Source organism: Rattus norvegicus, chromosome 1 (assembly GCF_021556685.1).
Source record: "Rattus norvegicus strain SHRSP/BbbUtx chromosome 1, alternate assembly SHRSP_T2T, whole genome shotgun sequence".
In the NCBI taxonomy this organism is placed as follows: Eukaryota; Metazoa; Chordata; class Mammalia; order Rodentia; family Muridae; genus Rattus; species Rattus norvegicus.
Genome location: NC_141534.1, coordinates 214,160,502 through 214,177,063, shown reverse-complemented (window position 1 = coordinate 214,177,063; position 16,562 = coordinate 214,160,502). Strand labels below are relative to the sequence as shown.

Genomic DNA, 16,562 nt, shown 5'->3' with positions numbered 1-16,562 from the left:
TAGGAAGTTTGAGAACCACTGCTGTAAGGGGTGAGAGACAGAATAGGGGCTGGTCTGCCCTGTGAGGTGGGGGCATGGAAGAGGCAGACATCCCTAGAAAAAGGACAGGCTCCTGGCTGGCAGAAGCAGGTGTTTATTTTGCTTGTGTTTGGGGTTGCATGAGTGGAAGGAGACAAGAATGTGCATAGCATAGCAGATGGGACCAACCCAGAACTCTTTGTAGATGCAGCAGACATCTTGGCCCCTGAACAAGTTGCAAGCAGGGCCCTGTGCTGACTAGTCACCAAGTTGGGGGGGCACACTGTCCAGCAGGTGCCACAGTTCTAGCCGGCGGTCACAGTGGCTTAGGCACTCACACCAGTGGCGTAGGCGGTCCCCACTGGATCTGCCACTCAGCTGCACCCCACCTGCCAAGGGAGGGGTTAGTAGCCCTCAGAGGCCTGTGAGGCTCCCTCCTGCACCCTGTGTTTCTGCTCACCAATGAAATCATCAGCTGTGCCCAGGTCATAGTCCCACACAGACACCAACAGTGCCTTCTGGGCCAGCTCCTCTCGAAGACCTGCATAAAAGAATTCCTGTAGGGAAAGGGACAGGAAAGATATGAATGAGTTCTTTGCAGCTTAAGAAACAGGGTCCGGTAGGGCTGGATTTGCTAAATCAAGACCACACTTGACTGGAGTCTCCCAACTGTGGCCCACCTCGTTGAACTCAGGGTTCAGGGTCTTCCTCCGAACACTGGTCTTATATTTGGATTTCTTCCCAGAACTTGGGTGCAGGAAACTGGAGGGAGAGATGGGCTGGTTAGTCATGGCCCTGCAGAGCCAAGGAGCCTCTCACCCTTCATGCCCACCTGCCTGTTTCTACTCACAGGCGGACAAAGGGGTCTGAGTAGCCATTGGCATCCATGGGAGCAAGGTGGGCACAGCGCAGCACACCCACTAGCAGGCCACCACGCTCGGAGCTGTAGCACAGGGACAGTAGGATGCGCCCACGCTCCTCCCTAAACACCTCTGCCTCCACTTCCTCCTGCAGGTGCAAGCTGTGGTCAGACCCCGTGCAGTCAACCCCACCCCACCCCACCCCCGGCAGAGACCAGGTCCCAGCGTGAGAACAAATGGCTGTAGAGAAACCAGGCTGTCAAGTTTATTTCCCTAGGTAGCCGTTTTCCTAGTACCCAGTGAAGAGACCTTACAGTAGATCTGTAGCCTCCAAAGCTTAAAAGAGGTAAGGGTTTGCTGATCATGTCAGCGCAGGGGACAGTAAGGGGACTGATGGTGAGTGTCACAGCCATGCCAGGGGCTTTTTAAGTGGTTTTCCCTTGCATTGGAAGTAGCTCTGAGAGGCTGTCATCAGGGAGAGACCAGTCTTAGCCCACCTTCACTTCCACTGCCTGGCAGACCATCTTATGAATGTTCTTTGCATATTCTTAGCCACTAGAGCTCCCCAGCGTGCTCTGCCGGCAGTGTGTGCAGAGACATGATGAGTGTACATGGGCTCTGGGATTGGTGGGGGCTATCAGGGTTCTCGGTGATGTCCATGATTTCTGTGGGCCTCACATGCTTGAGCTCAGCCAGTTAGACACCACAGAAACTTGGGGCTCCACTAAAGGGCAGAGCACCTACACTATTGACAGGAGCAGGAGGAGGGCCTGCCTCCCAGCCTTGTCCTTCCTGCTGGGGCTTCTGGGCAGATCTCAGACGGGGTTGAGTAAGCACTGAAGTCATCTTTATCGCCTCCTGAGAGGCAGCCCCAGAGGTATCCATTTCGCTGACACTAGTAGCAGATAAGCATCCTACTCTGCCCATTCCTCCCACCTCTGACCACAAGCACCACCTTTCAGGTCCTCCTACCTATAGTCTGAGACCTTTGCAGACTCTGCCTAGTGTTCCTCATCTCCAGGCTGCCCTAGCAAAAGAGTTACTGTCACCTTGCCCAGCCCCTGAGACCCTGGCAGTTCTTGAACTTATGAGAGAGATGGACTCAAATTTCTCTAAGCCCTTAAAGGCCTGCACCCCTGTCCATCTCACCCCTGAGACAGACCTGCCTGTCTCCATGACTGCTCAGTCAAGCTTTGCTACCTACCTCCTCATACAGAGACATGCCACGGGCTGTGTCCAAGCTCTTGGGCCTCTTGGTCTAAAAAAATCAGAGCACTTGGTCACTTTAGGAGATGTTGTCTAGGACCCCTCCCCCACTCTCCTAGTCACATGGCTCCTGGTCCTGTAGACCCAACTTGAGCTTCAGCCCACTCACCAGCCTCCGCTTCTCCAGACAGATGTCAAAGCTCCTGGCTCGGTTTGGCACCAGCTTCCTCAGGGGCACTCGTAGCTCCCCCAAGGGGGGTGCTCGCCGCCGGCGCCGCAATCGTGAGTCCTCACAAACACATAGCCTGGTGGCCGTCCAGGTCAGTCCTGGTCATACAAGCCCCCCCCCCTGCCTCCCAAATGGTGGCTGTGTCCTCACCTCAGGGTCTTCCGTCCAGCATCCTGGCAAGTAAAGCCATGATAGGTGAGTGTCTCCTCCCAGACAGGTTCCCTGGTGCCTCGTACAGTGCGTGTCCGAAGCTGGCTGGCCTGGGGTCAGGAAGGCAAGTCAGGCACGCTCCTGGCTTTCTGCTCTGACTCTTGGGTCCTAGCAACTGATATTTAAAGTTCTTGGAGTAGAGTAAGGTAGGATCACAATGGGTCCCTAAGCTGGCCCTGCTATCTAAGGGCCTGGATCTTACCCTCACCTTGCTGGCCCTGCTATCTAAGGGCCTGGATCTTACCCTCACCTTGCTGGCCCCTGGCAGCAAGTTGGCTTTGACATAGGTGTCCACAGAGCCTGTGGCTGGTGGCTTGAGGCCCTGGAAACAGAAAATGGATGTAGAGAGACCTGTGGTTTGTCCCATCCCAGGAACTCTGCCTCCATCCTCACCTTTGCACGATGGGCTGTGCAGTGCAGGGTGCTGTTGTCCACATCAAAGAGAAGTGTGAACTCCAGGGTGCCTAGGGCAGCTAAGGTAGTAGGCAGTAAGCATGGTCACCCCACTCCTACACCCACTTGTCCCACATGGCACAGTGCCACTTGCCTGGCCTCTGTCATGGGTGCTAGAGACACCCCTGACCCCATCCTAGGGAGCATCCCATTCTCTCCCCTACTCACTGCTGTCATCCGAGTCTCCTTCAGCCTCAGGGTTGGGCTGCAGCTGGGGTGCAGAGTGGATGGCCGGGGCCAGCATTGCCTGTCGATCTGGGACACGCAACACCGGCTCCAGGAAGGGGTAGAAGTGTGGGAAGTAGTCGGAAATGAGGCGGATGGGCTGTATGGGGCCAGGGCTCACATCGATGGCCATGTGTTCCTGCATGCTCACCCGCTGCCGCCCGCTGGCTCGCCCTGCACATGCCATGGTGGTCCAGACATAGAGACTCAGAGAAGCTCCCACCTACTGGGAACACTGGGCACGCACCTGGCCACCAACATGGAATAAAAGCCATCACCAAGGCCCTGGGACAGACCAAGGTGTCCTAAGACACTTGCCCCACCTGAGGGTCAAGGCTGGAGTCAGCCTTCTGGGATCCTTACCTCTTAAGAGCTGGGTCACACTGCTTTGCTGCTGCCGGCTCTAGGTGTATGTTTGGCGTGACAGAGCCTGAGACTGAGGTGACCCATCTGAGCAAGTGTGTGACTGAGCAGGGAGAGGATCAGGAGCCCGCACCTCCCAAGGGCCCTTCCCTGGCACTGGGGGCCCAGCCTTGCCTCCTGCCTCTGCCCTCTCCATTCACACTCTGTTGAAAGGAGCTATTTTTACCACATCATGTGGTCCTGTTGCTGGGTAAAGAGGCTGCAGGGCCAGAGGTGACAAAGGGGGTGTGAGGGGGGTAGTCAGGAGAGAATAGGTGAGAAGGGCAGAAATGAGGGGGGATGGAGAGGGAAGAGAGAGGGACAGGAGACTGGAGGGATGGAGGGATGGGGTCCTCCTGTAGAAGTGTCTGGGAGGGCCCTACATGCTAGTCCTTGAAGGAAACTATTGGGATCGCCACACTCCTGCCCTGTCCCCTGGCTGTGAATACAATCAAAGCAGTGATGTCCCTCTGTCTTCCTCCCCTTGGCCTTATGGTGGTCTCTGTATGTTGGAACGGCCTCTCACTCCACCTCCCTATAGATCCTTTCTTCCACTTACCAGGCAGTGTCTTTGACTTGACTGTCCTTCACCCTGGCCATTGGTCATGTTGTTTGAGGTGTTCTGAGGGGGGCTCACTGACAGGAGCTGCCCAGCACCCCTTCCCTTCTGCTCCACGTCAGCTTGTTGGTTTCTGAGACAAAGTCTCACGATTTCACCCAAGTAAAAGGGGGCCTTGGATTCTCTATCCTCTGGAGTGTGGGGACTAGAGGGGTATGTCACATGCTTGGCTTCGCCACTTCCTAAACACTTATTGTATGTATGTATGTATGTATGTATGTATGTATGTATGTATGTATGTATGTACATGAGCATGCTTGTCATGGCCAGAGGACAGCTTGCAGGAGTTGGTTCTCTCCTCCCACCATGTGGGTCTTAAAGATTAAGCTCTGTGACAGGTGCCTTCATTCATCAAGTCTCTATCATGGTTTTGAAACAGGGTCTTTCATTGGGCTGTGTGACACCTAGCAGCCCACACTGGCTGGCCAGCAGCCCCAAGAGATCCATTTGTCTGTTTCCCCAATGCTGGAATTGCAAGGGTGTGCTACCATGCCCCATGTTTCACTTTCCACATGGAAGATGCCAGAGCAGAGTTGTCAAACACTCTTTTAATCAGTTCTGGAGTAGCCTGGCCAAATCAAGGCAGAGGCACTGAAAGGCCAGGCAGGCCTCAACCTCTAGGCAACTCGGGGACAGCTAGGGAGGGCTGGTAGATGCCAGGGGCCAGCAGTTTCAGGGTGAGCTCAGTGATGACAGCTGAGATGCCCCAGACACGGTGTGGTCCATGCAAGAAGACAGGCAGTGTGTAGCAGAAGTGGCCACCCTGGCAGAAGTGGGTATACCCCTGGTTCTGTGTCTGCAGCAAGTGGGCCAGAGACAGCTCAAATACTTCATCCACCTGTGGACAGGAGACAGAGAGGGGCTGGACAGAGGCCTGCCTGTGAATCCCCTGGTAGGTTAGCCCAGCTCCCCAGTAGCCCCCATTCACCTCCTCAGGGTTGGGCCTGAGGCTCTGCAGATCCAGTGGGCCCACATTGGCAAGCACCGGGACTATGGTTGCCTTTCTCTGGGGGTAGGAAGAGAAAGAGCAGTCAGGAGGAGCAAACCTATGAAGCAGACCCGACTCTGCCATCCAGAGGCCTTGGGTAGTCATGGCCAAACCCTCCAGTCCTTGGTTTCTTGCCATGCTGCTTCGCAGGTTTCCCTTACCTGTACTACTCAAAATCTCCCAGTTGTCATCCGAGCCCAGATCAATGCAGCCTACCCTGCAAGCCTTCCTGGACCCTGTCCTGAACTGAGCAGGGCTGGCTTACCCGGTCACCTGGGGTACTGGGTGTGACAGGATGAGGGTGGCTCACCCGGTCATACACTGGCTGCAGGACACCCCACACGTGCTCCTTGGACACCTCTAGGCCCAGCTCCTCCTGAGTCTCCCGAAGGGCCGTATGTATTACATCTTGGTCGCCAGGATCACACTTACCACCTGGGAAACTAAACGAGCAGAGGGAGTCTTGGGACCACAGGCCATCAGGAGGCATTTACCTCCCTGTGCCATTAAAGGGGACAGGCACTGGAGATACAGATTACAGCATGACGGTCTGGCAGCTGGCTAAGACTATGCTGGGGGTCAGACACCCCATGTCTGCCTATGGTGTCCGAGTGGTGCGATATCGACCCCGGTGTCCTCAATTTTTGCTGAGGGCGAAGTCAAAGAAGGGGAGCGCCGGATCGTCTCTCTCCAGTTTGCAATAAGGGGTAGAGTCCTATTTATGAAGGGGGAAAATTCAGAGGGATATGCGGGCCACAGGTAGTGCGTCGGCAAGCCGGCGTACCTGACTTCCCCTTTGTGCCTCCCAACCAGGCGACTAGAGCGCAGAGTGTAGAGCAGCGCCGGGACCCCGCGCACCAGGCACAGCGGCACAAGCACTGCGGCCGCGGCGGGCCGCGAGCGTAACCCGGCAGTGGTCCGTGCTAGCAGCTGCCGGCAGCGCTGCTCGTCCTCTGCGGACAGGCAGTCAGGCAGCATGTCCCAGACGTCCCGGACACGGTGACACCAGTCCGCAAGTGAGGGGACGCGGCAGCGCGCAAGCTCCGGCGCTGGGCGGGGACCTAAGTGGGAGCCGGAAGGAGGCGTGCCCTCGGAGGGATGTGGCTTCTCTGAGCCCGGTATGGGAGGCGGGGAGGCTTGGGACTGCCCTTGCAAAGCCTTAGAGTCCGGCGGTACAGTGCCTGCAGAGGTGGAGCCTCCGAGATGGACGAGACAGTGCCTGCTGGAGTGGGATCTTGGAGGAGTTCCAGACCAGGCCTGCTGAGGCAGAGCCTGGGAGACCGTCGAGGGTGTGACTTAAAGCAGGTTTTGCTGCTATTGGGCGACAGAGGTGATTGGGTTGGGGCATCTGGGGCGGAGCTTGCTAGGCCAGGGCTGTAGTGGTTTTGTGTACAGGGACCAGAGCTCCACCTAAAGGAAAGACCTGGCCTAGAGCTGGTGGAAAGCGTGTCAGGTAAAGCTGGCCCACTTCGCTTGAGTTTCTTTTCAGGGGCGTAACTTCCCTATCAGTGTAGTTTGAACTCTGTTTCCGAATTGAATTCTGTAACCTGAATTGAATGGGTCCTGACTTCGGGTTCGGGAGTGGGGATGTCTGGCTGTTGAAGATCTTCTGGGCTCCTTGTCTCTCGTTTCGTGGGTGTTCGTGCTTTCCAGAACGTCTCACAGGAAGAGCTCTGAGTCGGAGCTGAGTTGGAGTCCTCCGGTGCTCCTAGGTACCCATGGAGAACGGAGAACACCAGCCTTCCTCAGCCTTATCCCACCAGTCTCTACCGAGAGGACTTCAACCCCTATCTATCTGGACTTTTACCTCCGGCCTTGATCGGCTCTCCAAGTCTACACCCATCCTCTACCTTGGTCTATGTGATCCCTATCTACATATTAGGCACACTTTGATGGCCTCCCTCTGGTCCTCAGGACGAGCCTTAGAGCATTGCATTTAAATGGAGTGACGAGTGTCAGCTGTACTTTGCTGTGTGATTGTGAGCAGAAACCTCTTTGAACCGCTTTCGTCCTTATATGGGTGCACAAAATAGGGGACGCACCAGCCTTGCTGGTGTCGTCAGTTACCATCAACCTGTGCTCTGGGCCCACCCCAACCTATAAAGTGGATATCTATAAAGTGGATGGGACTGTCTGGTCTGGGAGTTCCTGTGGACAGAAGTGCTGTGACTGCTGGTGCCAAGCAGTTTAATGTGGGGGAAGGACAATCGAAGCAGGATTTAGAGGAATCATCCTTGAGGCTGGGGGGCAGGATTCAGGGCTTTTGAGTAGGAAGTAGACCTGATTCCGAGGCTGGCAGGCCCCAGACTGGCTTTTAGGCAGAAACCACTGCTGACCAGGCTTCCAGTTGTGCTGCTCTCCTTAGGAGACGTCTCTACAGAGGAGGGTAGGAGGGGGGGGCACAGGGTAGAGGGGCTTCCACAGCACTTGGCCATCACTTCGAGTCTTGGTTAGGCACCAAGCACAGGGCAGAGGTGGGCAGGAGCCCCAGCCCAGCTGCGAAGGTTGGGTCTTCCTGATTTCCAGCAGTGCTAATGTTGGGGAGAGGGTAAGGTGCCAGCCGGGCTCTTGAGGTCCCAGCGTGGCTTGGGGATCCTGGGTACAGGTTCTGGTAAGGGAGGGGTCTGTAGGTGGCAGGGGCCAGCAGGACATCAGGGGCAGGTAGCAGCTGATGGTGTGTCTGAGTAGGGGTCCTGGGTCTGGAAGCTGAAGTTCCACTGGTATCTGAGGGAGAAAATGGTGTGAGTGGACCGCAGCAGATTTCCCCTCACATGCCCAGTCCTGATATTGAGGCTATGTAGTATTTGTCCCTGTTCTTTGCCGGAGCTTTCTTCCTTACCTTCTCTATTCGACTGTCTCCCAGTCCCAAGCTGAGCTTCCAGTCTCAATGCCCAACTCAGGATCCACCTCCTCCAGGAAGCCCAGCAGGCACCCCTCCTTAGCTCTAAACCCTGTCCCTGCCCCACTCTCTTCTGTGCCTTCCTGCCCAGGTAGGGGTGGGGGATGAGGATGTTGCCGGTCATGGTGTAGCTCCTTCCTGGAGGCCTATGTGCCTGTCAGTGTGTTTGGGCTGGGTCCTCACCTTTCTCTCGTTCTGCAGAGCCCTTAAGCAGGCAGGGACCAAGGCTGCTACGACTCCGGGCAGGGATGCTGAGCAGTGGCCGGGGTGTCGCAGGCCTGAGGATAGGGAAGGCAGGAATGGGGCAGGAAACCAAGGGAGATGTTTTGGTCACCCCACTCCAGATGTTACAGTCAGAGTCAGATAGGGGATCCCAGGGCAAACTAGAGGACATGACCATGGAGCAGGTCAGGAGTGAAGGCCTTAGGAGCTGCTTGGGGTGGAGGGGCGGGGCAGAGCTGTGCTTAGAGCTAGAAGGCAGGAGTGAGACAATACCATGAGTCCGGGTCAGCCTCTCTGAAGCCTTTGGCAAAAGGGTTGCTGGCAATTTTCAGCTGTGTGATCTGCAGAGAGAAAGTATAGTTGTGGACTGGCCTCCAGCCATTGAGCCCTGGAAGCCCACACTTAGCCACTCTGTCCCCTGGGAGCTTCTAGTCAGCAGGACCCAGACCCCCTTGGCCCAGAATCTCTGGTGCCAGCAGGAGGGCAGATGTCCAAGGACAGAGGCACCTCCAGCCTCAGTCTCTACCCCTCAGAGCTGGGCTGGTCTTCGGGAGCTGTGGGACGACCCACCCGGTGGTTCTGATAGGCTGTCACAGCTGTGAACTGGGTCTCCATGAAGACAAAGGACTTGAAGTTTTCCTGGGCATAGCGGGCGCTGTCCTTGCGCGGGTCCACGAAGACCACATGGAAACGAGGCTGATAGCGGTGCATGGAGTTGAGAATGATCTGCGGGAGGGGGGAGCCGAGTGTAGGGGTAGAGCTCGTGCAGCCACACTCCCTGGGCCCAAGACTCTTTTACCCTCTCCTTGCCTACTATCCACCTGTAGCTTTATCTTCAGAACTGTAGAACCTGACCAGTGTTTCCACCCACCACCTTGTAGCAGCACTGGTCGTCTCTCACCCAATCTCCTCAGCTGCCTCCTGGCTGGCCTCCCTGCCTCCACACCTCGTCCTTATGCCCACCCGTTCTCCACACAGCAGCCGGGCAGGACACATACACCTGCTCTGACCGCCATAACCTGGGTTCTCACCCAGGGCACTTGGCCCTGTGGGACACCCTACCTACCGCTTCCTTGTCTACTCTAGCCCCACTGGGAGTCTCCTTGTGGTCGGTCTCTCAACTCACTCCATGTTTTCTGGCCTCGGGACCTTTGCTCAGTTGGTCCCCTAGCCTTCAAACTGCTTCCCCTCTCACCTCCTCTTCCTTCCTTCATTTAGATTTCCATGCAAACACCACACCAGCCCCTCGAGCTCTAGCTCCAGGCTTTATCACAATCACAGTCCCACCCTGCTACAACTGGCTCAGTTCCTCCCCATGACAGCCCAGTGGCTTGTGCCTCACGTGGCCATTGTCATCCATCAGGTTGTTGGTCAGCTTGAGTTTGTCAAAGGACACGATCTGCCGCATCCACTGGGCACCCTTGGCTGGCGAGTCAGGGTGGAAGTGCACTCGGCCGGGCGTGGCAGGGTCAGCCTTGCCCGCCACCAGCCAAGCGGAGCTGTGGAAGGCGTACCTGGGTGGGTGGGTGGGGGAGTAGAGTGAGAATTCAGGGGCTGTCCCTGCCCTACTCAGTGCCATGTCTAACCAAGGTGACGGTGAAGATGCTGATCCCCACCCTGTCATGCTCAGTTTGTTTTTCAATGCCTCAGGATAGCCCATTTCCTCTTTCTTCTGCCTAAGACCTGTTGCTCTAGGCTGGGCCCTGCTGGCATGGACTCGGAAGGGTTCCACTTCACCCTCTCTGCCCTCAGGGTCAAGTTCCTGTTCTCAGCCCCCTTGCTTCCTTGCCAGGTCTACCTGTATCTCTTGTCATCCAACGGGATGAAGTCCATGAGCAGCGCGTAGTCAGCCAGCGTGTCCATGCCCACTATCTTCACCTGGAAGGTTGGGAACATCCTCCTGTGGGAAGGAGGTGCTCAGCCTGGCCGTGCCCCTCCCCCCAGCCCCGGCCCAGCCCCCATCGTCCATGCCCACACCTGCCCGCTTTGGTGACAATCATCTCCGTGCCCAGCTGGTTGAATTCTTCCCACAGGGGCTTCATCTCCAGCTGCACCATCACGCTGGACACACGTGGGTTCTTGGGGCCCTGCCCAGTGGGCTCTGCCATGGCGTAGGCTTCTGTGGACATGGTGCAGGAGCCTGAGGGGAATGGTGTCCCCAGCTGGGATTCCTAGCTGGCACTGTTCACAGGAGGGGGATAGGTCTCTGGAGGAGCGAGTACCCCAAGGCCAGCAGACAGGAAGACTGTGGAGAGAGCAGGAATCCCTGACCTGATCATCCTGACCCACTGTCTGTTCAGCCTCATCTTTCAGGCTTTGTCTGTGACCTCTTCCTCTGGAAGGCCCCCTGCTGCCAGGCTTCTGTCCCCAGTGATGTCAGCCAACATCACTGTGCAGTTCCTTACTGTGAACTTATCTTCTTTAGTTTTTCCGTGAGACATCGTCTCAGGTAGCCCAGGCTGGCCTCAAACTCACTATGTAGCCCCCAGATATCCTTGAACTCCTGATCCTCTTGCCTTCACTTCCCAGGAGCTAGGGACAGGCATGTGTCACCACAACTATTTGGTAGCCAGGGCTGGCTACAAGCTAGAGGGAATCCTCCTGCTTTAGCTTTTCAAATGCTAGGATTACGGCCACCGTGTTTAATTTAAAATCCTTCCGCCAGCAAGTTCCTGGTGGGGGTGGTGGTTATAGACAAACAGCCACACGGCCTTGGGCAAGTTGTTTGGATCCCCAGTTTCCCCATCTCAGAGGGCAGACACACATGTGTGAGAGCAGAATGTGACACACAGGAGGCTCTAAGGTGGCAGGTTTATAGATGGTGTACACCTGAGGGGGCAGGAAGTGTGTGACAGGAGTTCACGAAGCTCCGTGGAGCCCCAGCAGCCTGGTGCTCTTTGATGAGAAGGACGCTGACGGGAGCTCTCAGATCATACAAATTATCTTCCCTAGACACCGAAACCTGAGCTATAGCCCCAGCAAAGCCTTCAAACTGTGGCTAGAGTTTCCATAGTGTAAAACTGACCATGTTAGCCATGTTTAAGCATACAGTTCATGGCATTAGGACATTTGTGGCTGTGTATGCACCCCCTCCCCGTTCTGGACAGTCTCAGTCATAATCTTGGCCAAAAGCTTCCAAACGCCCCTACCTCTCTTTTTTTTTTTTTTTTCTTTTTCTTTTTTTTCGGAGCTAGGGACTGAACCCAGGACCTTGCGTTTGCTAGGCAAGCGCTCTACCACTGAGCTAAATCCCCAACCCCCCCCATCTCTTATTTAAAGTAACAATACTTGGGCTATGAGATAGAAGCTTGCTGCCAAGCCTGAATACCTGGTTTCAATTCCTAGGACCTATGTTGTGGAAGGAGAGAACCAACCTTGCTTATCCTCTGACTTCCGTGTGCACACACACTGGACTAGTGTACTTTCTATTGTTCTGATAAACATGACTGAAAGCATGTTGGGGAACAAGGGTTCGTTTGGCTTATAACTCTCAGTCCATCATTGAGAGAGGTCTGGCAGGAACTCGAGCAGGAGTGTGGAGACAGGAGCTGAGGCAGAGGCCATGGAAGACGCCTGCTTACTGGCTTTCTCCTCATGGCTTGTTCTGCTTGCTTTGTTATACGATCGGGGACCACCTGCCCAGGGATGGCACCGCACACCAGTGGGCCGCATCCTCATCAATCACTAATGAATAAAGTGCCCCGAGGACATGCTCACAGGCCAAATCCGATGCAAGCAATCCCTTGGGTGAGGGTCCCACGTCCAAAATGACTGGTTGGTATAAAGTGGACACCTAACCAGCACACATAAAATAAATATTTACAAAATAATGACCCCCAGCTGGGGACACTTGCCTACTGTGCACAAAATGCTAGACTCAATTCCCATCATGACGTTAAAAATATATACCACATGGTGGCACATTCTGTAATGCCAGCACGTGAGAGGTAGAGGCAGGAAGATCAGAAGTTCAAGGCTTTTCTCAGCTACATAGTGAGTTGAGGCTGGTCTGGGCTACATGAGACCTTGTCTCCCTGTCCCTGTCTCCAAAAAAATAAATAAATAAAAACAAAAGGGAAGGAAAGGGAATTTAACAAGTAAACAGAATAGGCAAGACTCTGATTCAAAAACTACAAACAAAACCAAGGTACTAGTTTCAGTAAGATGCTGGCCAGCCGTCAAGGTATCTGTGAGGACAATAAAAAAATCTAGAACTTGGGGCTGGGGATTTAGCTCAGTGGTAGAGCGCTTACCTAGGAAGCGCAAGGCCCTGGGTTCGGTCCCCAGCTCTGAAAAAAAGAACCAAAAAAAAAAAAAAATCTAGAACTTAACAGGTGTGAGCAAAATTATGGAGAAATTGGAACCAGAGGTTCCTTATGAAACTAAACACAGAATTGTCACACACGGGTGTCTGCATACCCACCTCACGGCAGCACTGCATCAGTAGCCAAAAGGCAGAAGCAATCGAGTGTCCACTGACATAAATAGATAAAGAAAATGTATCCCACAATGGAATACTATTCACCCTTCAAAAGAAAGGACTTTCCGATGCAGTGGGGAGAGACTGTGAGACCATTCTGCTACGTTAGATAGGCCAGAAGCACAGAGCCGGTCCGTAGAGTTCTATTCACAGAAGGCGAAAAAAGTGGTGGTTGCCAGGGCAGCAGGAGGAGAAATGTTCAGTGGGGATGAGAGTTTCAGCTTTATAAGATGAAAAAAAAAATTAAACCTAAGCAGACTGTGGCTAGGAGTCCACAGCCGTGACTGTCCTAAGGCCATGAGCTATGCGCTCAAACGTAGTGAACACTTATGTATACGCCCCACAGTTTAAAGGTGCGGCTGGGACACAGCTCAGCAATAGACCACCTGCCTAGCGTGCGCGGGGATTTGGTTTCAATGCCCAGCACTGGATTTTTTTTTTCTTTTCTTTTTTTCAGAGCTGAGGACCGAACCCAGGGACTTGCGCTTGCTAGGCAGGCGCTCTACCACTGAGCTAAATCCCCAAGCTCCCAGCATTGGATTTTAAAGAAGGTTTTTTTGGGTCAGATGTGGTGCACGTCTGTACTCCCAATGCTTGGAAACTGAAGTCATCCTTAGTGACATATTGATTTAAGTAAGCCTCAACTACACGAGACCCCTGTTAAGAATTAAAACAAAACAAAACAAAAACCCCAAAACTTTATGGTGAGCATTCCAGTAAGGGGCTGCACATGGGAGGATCCACGGAATTTGTGGCCAAGAGACAGGAGGCAAGATCTCTATTGCCAGCAGTGCCCCCTGGTAGGCAGGAGCAAAGGACACCGTTGGACAGGTAGAGGCAGAGACAGGTGGGAGGGGTGGAGGGGCCTCTCGGCAGGCTAAATGGAGGTGGTGAAAGCCAGACAACCGGAGTTTCATTTTCATAGCCAGTGCGATGGCAGGAGAATGCCAGCTTCACAAAAGTTGTCCTCTGACCCCTGCAAACATTCCACGGCTACCCACCTCCACCATGCACACCCACATGCATGTGTGTCTAGGAATATGCACATGCAGTAATTATAAGTAATAAAGAGACAGATGGCTGGAGTGTCTTATGTCTAACATGATACCAGGTAGGCAGTGCCACTGGACTGCTTACAGAGCCTGTGCAGACAGGGTTTGTGTCATGTCTTCTGCAGCCCTGACCCACAGAGAGTGAGCTGAGGCCTTTAGGAAAGATCAGCAAGAGCTGAGCCCATAGTTCAGGGAGCCTCTTACATGGCCCATCCACTTACGAGGTCACCTCTACAGCCTGAACCTATACCTACCTGCCATGCAGACAGCCGGGTCTCAGTTCAGGCTGCAGCCTCACCCAGGGAGGGGTAGCCAGTGAGTGACACTGGGTTGGTTCCTGTGCTCAGCTCAGCAACACACCTCACTCTTAAGCATGCACCCGTGCCCAGTCCTCAGTACTTCCCTCCTGGATCGCCTTCTGTCTTCTCTCCGAATCCCTGGCTGAGGCTTTTCCTCCTGAGCTGGACTCTTGGTCTGGATGTTCGTAAAGCCCACTGGAGGATGCTCTGGGGGTGTCTCCAAACCACCTCTGATTGCAGTGTCTGGAGCTGGGCCACTGGCTGGGTTTGGCTCTAAAGGCGGGCTCACGTGGAAGGGGGCAGGTGAGAAGGTTGTGACGTCGCAAAACTCCCCCCTCCTCTTCTGGTTCTCTCTCCCTTCTCCAGCTAAGAGGCCCCCAGCTATTCCTGATCAATGGGCCCCTTGCAGGTGGGGGGCGGGGTGCTGTCTTGAGGACAGCCTGGTGTCCACAGGGGCCAGGATCTGCCTAGATGGAAGGGCTGAAGGGGAGGCAGCAGATGCGGGCAAAGTGCAGAGGTGATGCCCTCTCTCCTAGCCTAAGACCCCAGCCTACTGGTATCATCCCCACAAGCCTACAGCTTGTCCCTGTAATGGACAGGTAGGAGACACGAGGGAGGCAGGGAGAGCTCTAGATTGGGTGGAAGATATTTAGATTCTCCTGCCAGTCCAATGTCTCAGTGTCGCTGACTTCCGTGAACAATCTGATGATCCAGCCTTAGCTGAAGAGTAGCATAGCAGGGGTCATCCTTCACATGACAGTCACCTGCCGTCTCCAGGAAGTACACCGAGGCAGGCTGAGCTGGTCCTCTCCAGCCTTGCAAGGCACCTCCTCCAAGCTTCCCCATCTGTTCTGAGGGAAATGTAGTCACTGCCCAGGGGTTGGGCTTCCTGTAAGCCCATGCTTCCTTCATTGAGAACATCCCTTGCCTGTACTTAACAGCCCAGCAGGCCAGGCTACCTCAGCCCACCCTGGGAGGGAGTATCCAGACCTCTACAGAGTCTGGTGCTAGAAGGCTGTGTTCATAGAGGCCATGGTCTTTGCCGGGGCAAACGGACAGGACACAAGCCATGGCTGGAGGGGTGTTTTTGTCTGAGTGTGACAGATAGCCCTGCCTCTCCCTGCCATCCATTCAATGCCCCTCAGATTCCAGTCTGAAGCTGGAAACATGTCACACACACACACACACACACACACACACACACACACACACAAAACACACACACATGCGCGCGCGCGCGCAGTTGGGAGGATCCCACCTTGCACACACCTTGCACAGTTCCGTACTCCACTGGACACTAACACTGCCCTGCCTTTGGTGCTCTCAGCCAGGCAAGAAAGGGTGCTGTCTGCAAGTCAAAAGGTGCCAGCATCTCCCAGTGTCCTCCAATGACGTGTACCCCAGACCTCCTGCCCCAGAATTCAGTGTGGTGAGTGGGAAGTAGGAGAGAAAAGGGAGAGGTTTCGGGATCCTGTCCCAGTCTTAGCAGCTCCTCTTCAGCCCAGATTCTCAGAAGTGAGCCAGCCTGGATTCTGCTGGGCCTTGAGTGTGTGTGTGTGTGTGTGTGTGTGTGTGTGTGTGTGTGTGTGCCGCTTCCTACATGTACACTCATGAACTCAAAGGCTTATCCATGACAGGACAGTGGGTGGGGCTTCTGTATGTATAGTCTCATAGATAGGACCCACAGCCCAGTACATGAGCATATGCACACTGTACAAGGCAAGCCATCCTGCAGTCCTCCCTCCTGCCCCAGGCTCCTGTTGCCCCCCACTGCCCTCTCATCCATCTTGCCTGCCAGCTGCTCCCTGGCGCACCCATATCCTTCACACCTTCTCATCCCACAGCTCAATACCAGGAGGCAGCGTGGCAGCCATGGCCGCGGGGAGATGAATGAGCCAGCCAGACTGCAGAGGCCCAGAGAGTTCAGCTGTGGGAGGGCAGAGCTCTGGGCCCTAGATCCTGACCTTTCCTGAGTAGTTTTTAATGCTGTGCCTACCTAGCAGAGCACCTGGTTAAGGACTAAGGGACACCACTGGGACCTTTCACTGGTCCCTTCTTGCCGGTGTGAGGGGTGGTTGAGAAGGTGGTGTGATTGTGGTGAAGGGACCTTGACTTCTGCCCCAACCCTGGCCATCTCCTCCCAGTGCCCTTGCAGCTGGGCAGTTGTCCTGGGTGCACCCCACCTGCATCCTGACTCCCCTGAGCCACCCGGGCCATGTACCTAGCTATGCATGGGATCACCTCAAAAGAACACTGCAGGCCCGGGATTCCTGGGACCACACACATACTCGAAGAACACAGGTAGGCACAAACATGGACAAGCACTGCTGTGTACGTTTACATGGGCACATGCCAGTAGAGGGGCTGGGGATTCCCCTACCCCTAGATCCTGGAAGTCCA

General features: G+C 54.8%; 3 protein-coding genes and 1 long non-coding RNA gene across 8 annotated transcripts; 1 reads left to right on the top strand and 3 right to left on the bottom strand.

Moving 5' to 3' along the window:
* Positions 1 to 117: 117 nt before the first annotated feature.
* Positions 118 to 3,772, bottom strand: Doc2g (double C2-like domains, gamma). 2 transcript variants are annotated; one of them, XM_087547961.1, is made up of 11 exons: positions 3,565 to 3,772; positions 3,145 to 3,448; positions 2,917 to 2,996; positions 2,768 to 2,845; positions 2,464 to 2,573; positions 2,254 to 2,389; positions 2,083 to 2,136; positions 869 to 1,026; positions 699 to 780; positions 479 to 575; positions 118 to 407 (listed from the first exon to the last, which is right to left on the bottom strand). In XM_087547961.1, the coding sequence occupies exons 2-11, from the start codon at positions 3,386 to 3,388 to the stop codon at positions 277 to 279; spliced, it is 1,170 nt and encodes a 389-aa protein (XP_087404087.1). In that variant the 5' UTR covers positions 3,389 to 3,448; positions 3,565 to 3,772; the 3' UTR covers positions 118 to 276. The 2 variants fall into 2 exon arrangements, with proteins under 2 accessions (XP_087404087.1, NP_001011937.1); NM_001011937.1 differs by having other exon boundaries at positions 2,774 to 2,845; positions 3,565 to 3,642.
* A 978-nt stretch (positions 3,773 to 4,750) lies between these two features.
* Positions 4,751 to 6,261, bottom strand: Nudt8 (nudix hydrolase 8). Of its 2 annotated transcripts, none has more exons than XM_087573646.1 (4): positions 5,995 to 6,228; positions 5,476 to 5,653; positions 5,151 to 5,228; positions 4,751 to 5,060 (listed from the first exon to the last, which is right to left on the bottom strand). In XM_087573646.1, exons 1-4 carry the CDS (start codon positions 6,186 to 6,188, stop codon positions 4,833 to 4,835), a joined length of 678 nt encoding a protein of 225 aa, XP_087429772.1. In that variant the 5' UTR covers positions 6,189 to 6,228; the 3' UTR covers positions 4,751 to 4,832. The 2 variants fall into 2 exon arrangements, with proteins under 2 accessions (XP_087429772.1, NP_001387779.1); NM_001400850.1 differs by having other exon boundaries at positions 4,753 to 5,060; positions 5,521 to 5,653; positions 5,995 to 6,261.
* A 110-nt stretch (positions 6,262 to 6,371) lies between these two features.
* On the top strand, positions 6,372 to 7,174 carry LOC147997021 (uncharacterized). Its single transcript, XR_015652782.1, has 2 exons — positions 6,372 to 6,540; positions 6,923 to 7,174. It is a non-coding gene; the product is annotated as an uncharacterized LOC147997021 (long non-coding RNA).
* Positions 7,175 to 7,379: 205 nt separating this feature from the next.
* On the bottom strand, positions 7,380 to 15,031 carry Tbx10 (T-box transcription factor 10). 3 transcript variants are annotated; one of them, XM_087591678.1, is made up of 9 exons: positions 14,927 to 15,031; positions 14,118 to 14,435; positions 10,309 to 10,576; positions 10,130 to 10,231; positions 9,674 to 9,845; positions 8,902 to 9,057; positions 8,605 to 8,672; positions 8,293 to 8,387; positions 7,380 to 7,934 (listed from the first exon to the last, which is right to left on the bottom strand). In XM_087591678.1, the coding sequence occupies exons 3-9, from the start codon at positions 10,458 to 10,460 to the stop codon at positions 7,645 to 7,647; spliced, it is 1,035 nt and encodes a 344-aa protein (XP_087447804.1). In that variant the 5' UTR covers positions 10,461 to 10,576; positions 14,118 to 14,435; positions 14,927 to 15,031; the 3' UTR covers positions 7,380 to 7,644. The 3 variants fall into 3 exon arrangements, with proteins under 3 accessions (XP_087447804.1, XP_087447800.1, NP_001413973.1); NM_001427044.1 differs by lacking the exon at positions 14,927 to 15,031 and having other exon boundaries at positions 7,381 to 7,934; positions 14,118 to 14,478; XM_087591674.1 differs by lacking the exons at positions 14,118 to 14,435; positions 14,927 to 15,031 and having other exon boundaries at positions 10,309 to 11,702.
* Positions 15,032 to 16,562: the final 1,531 nt, after the last annotated feature.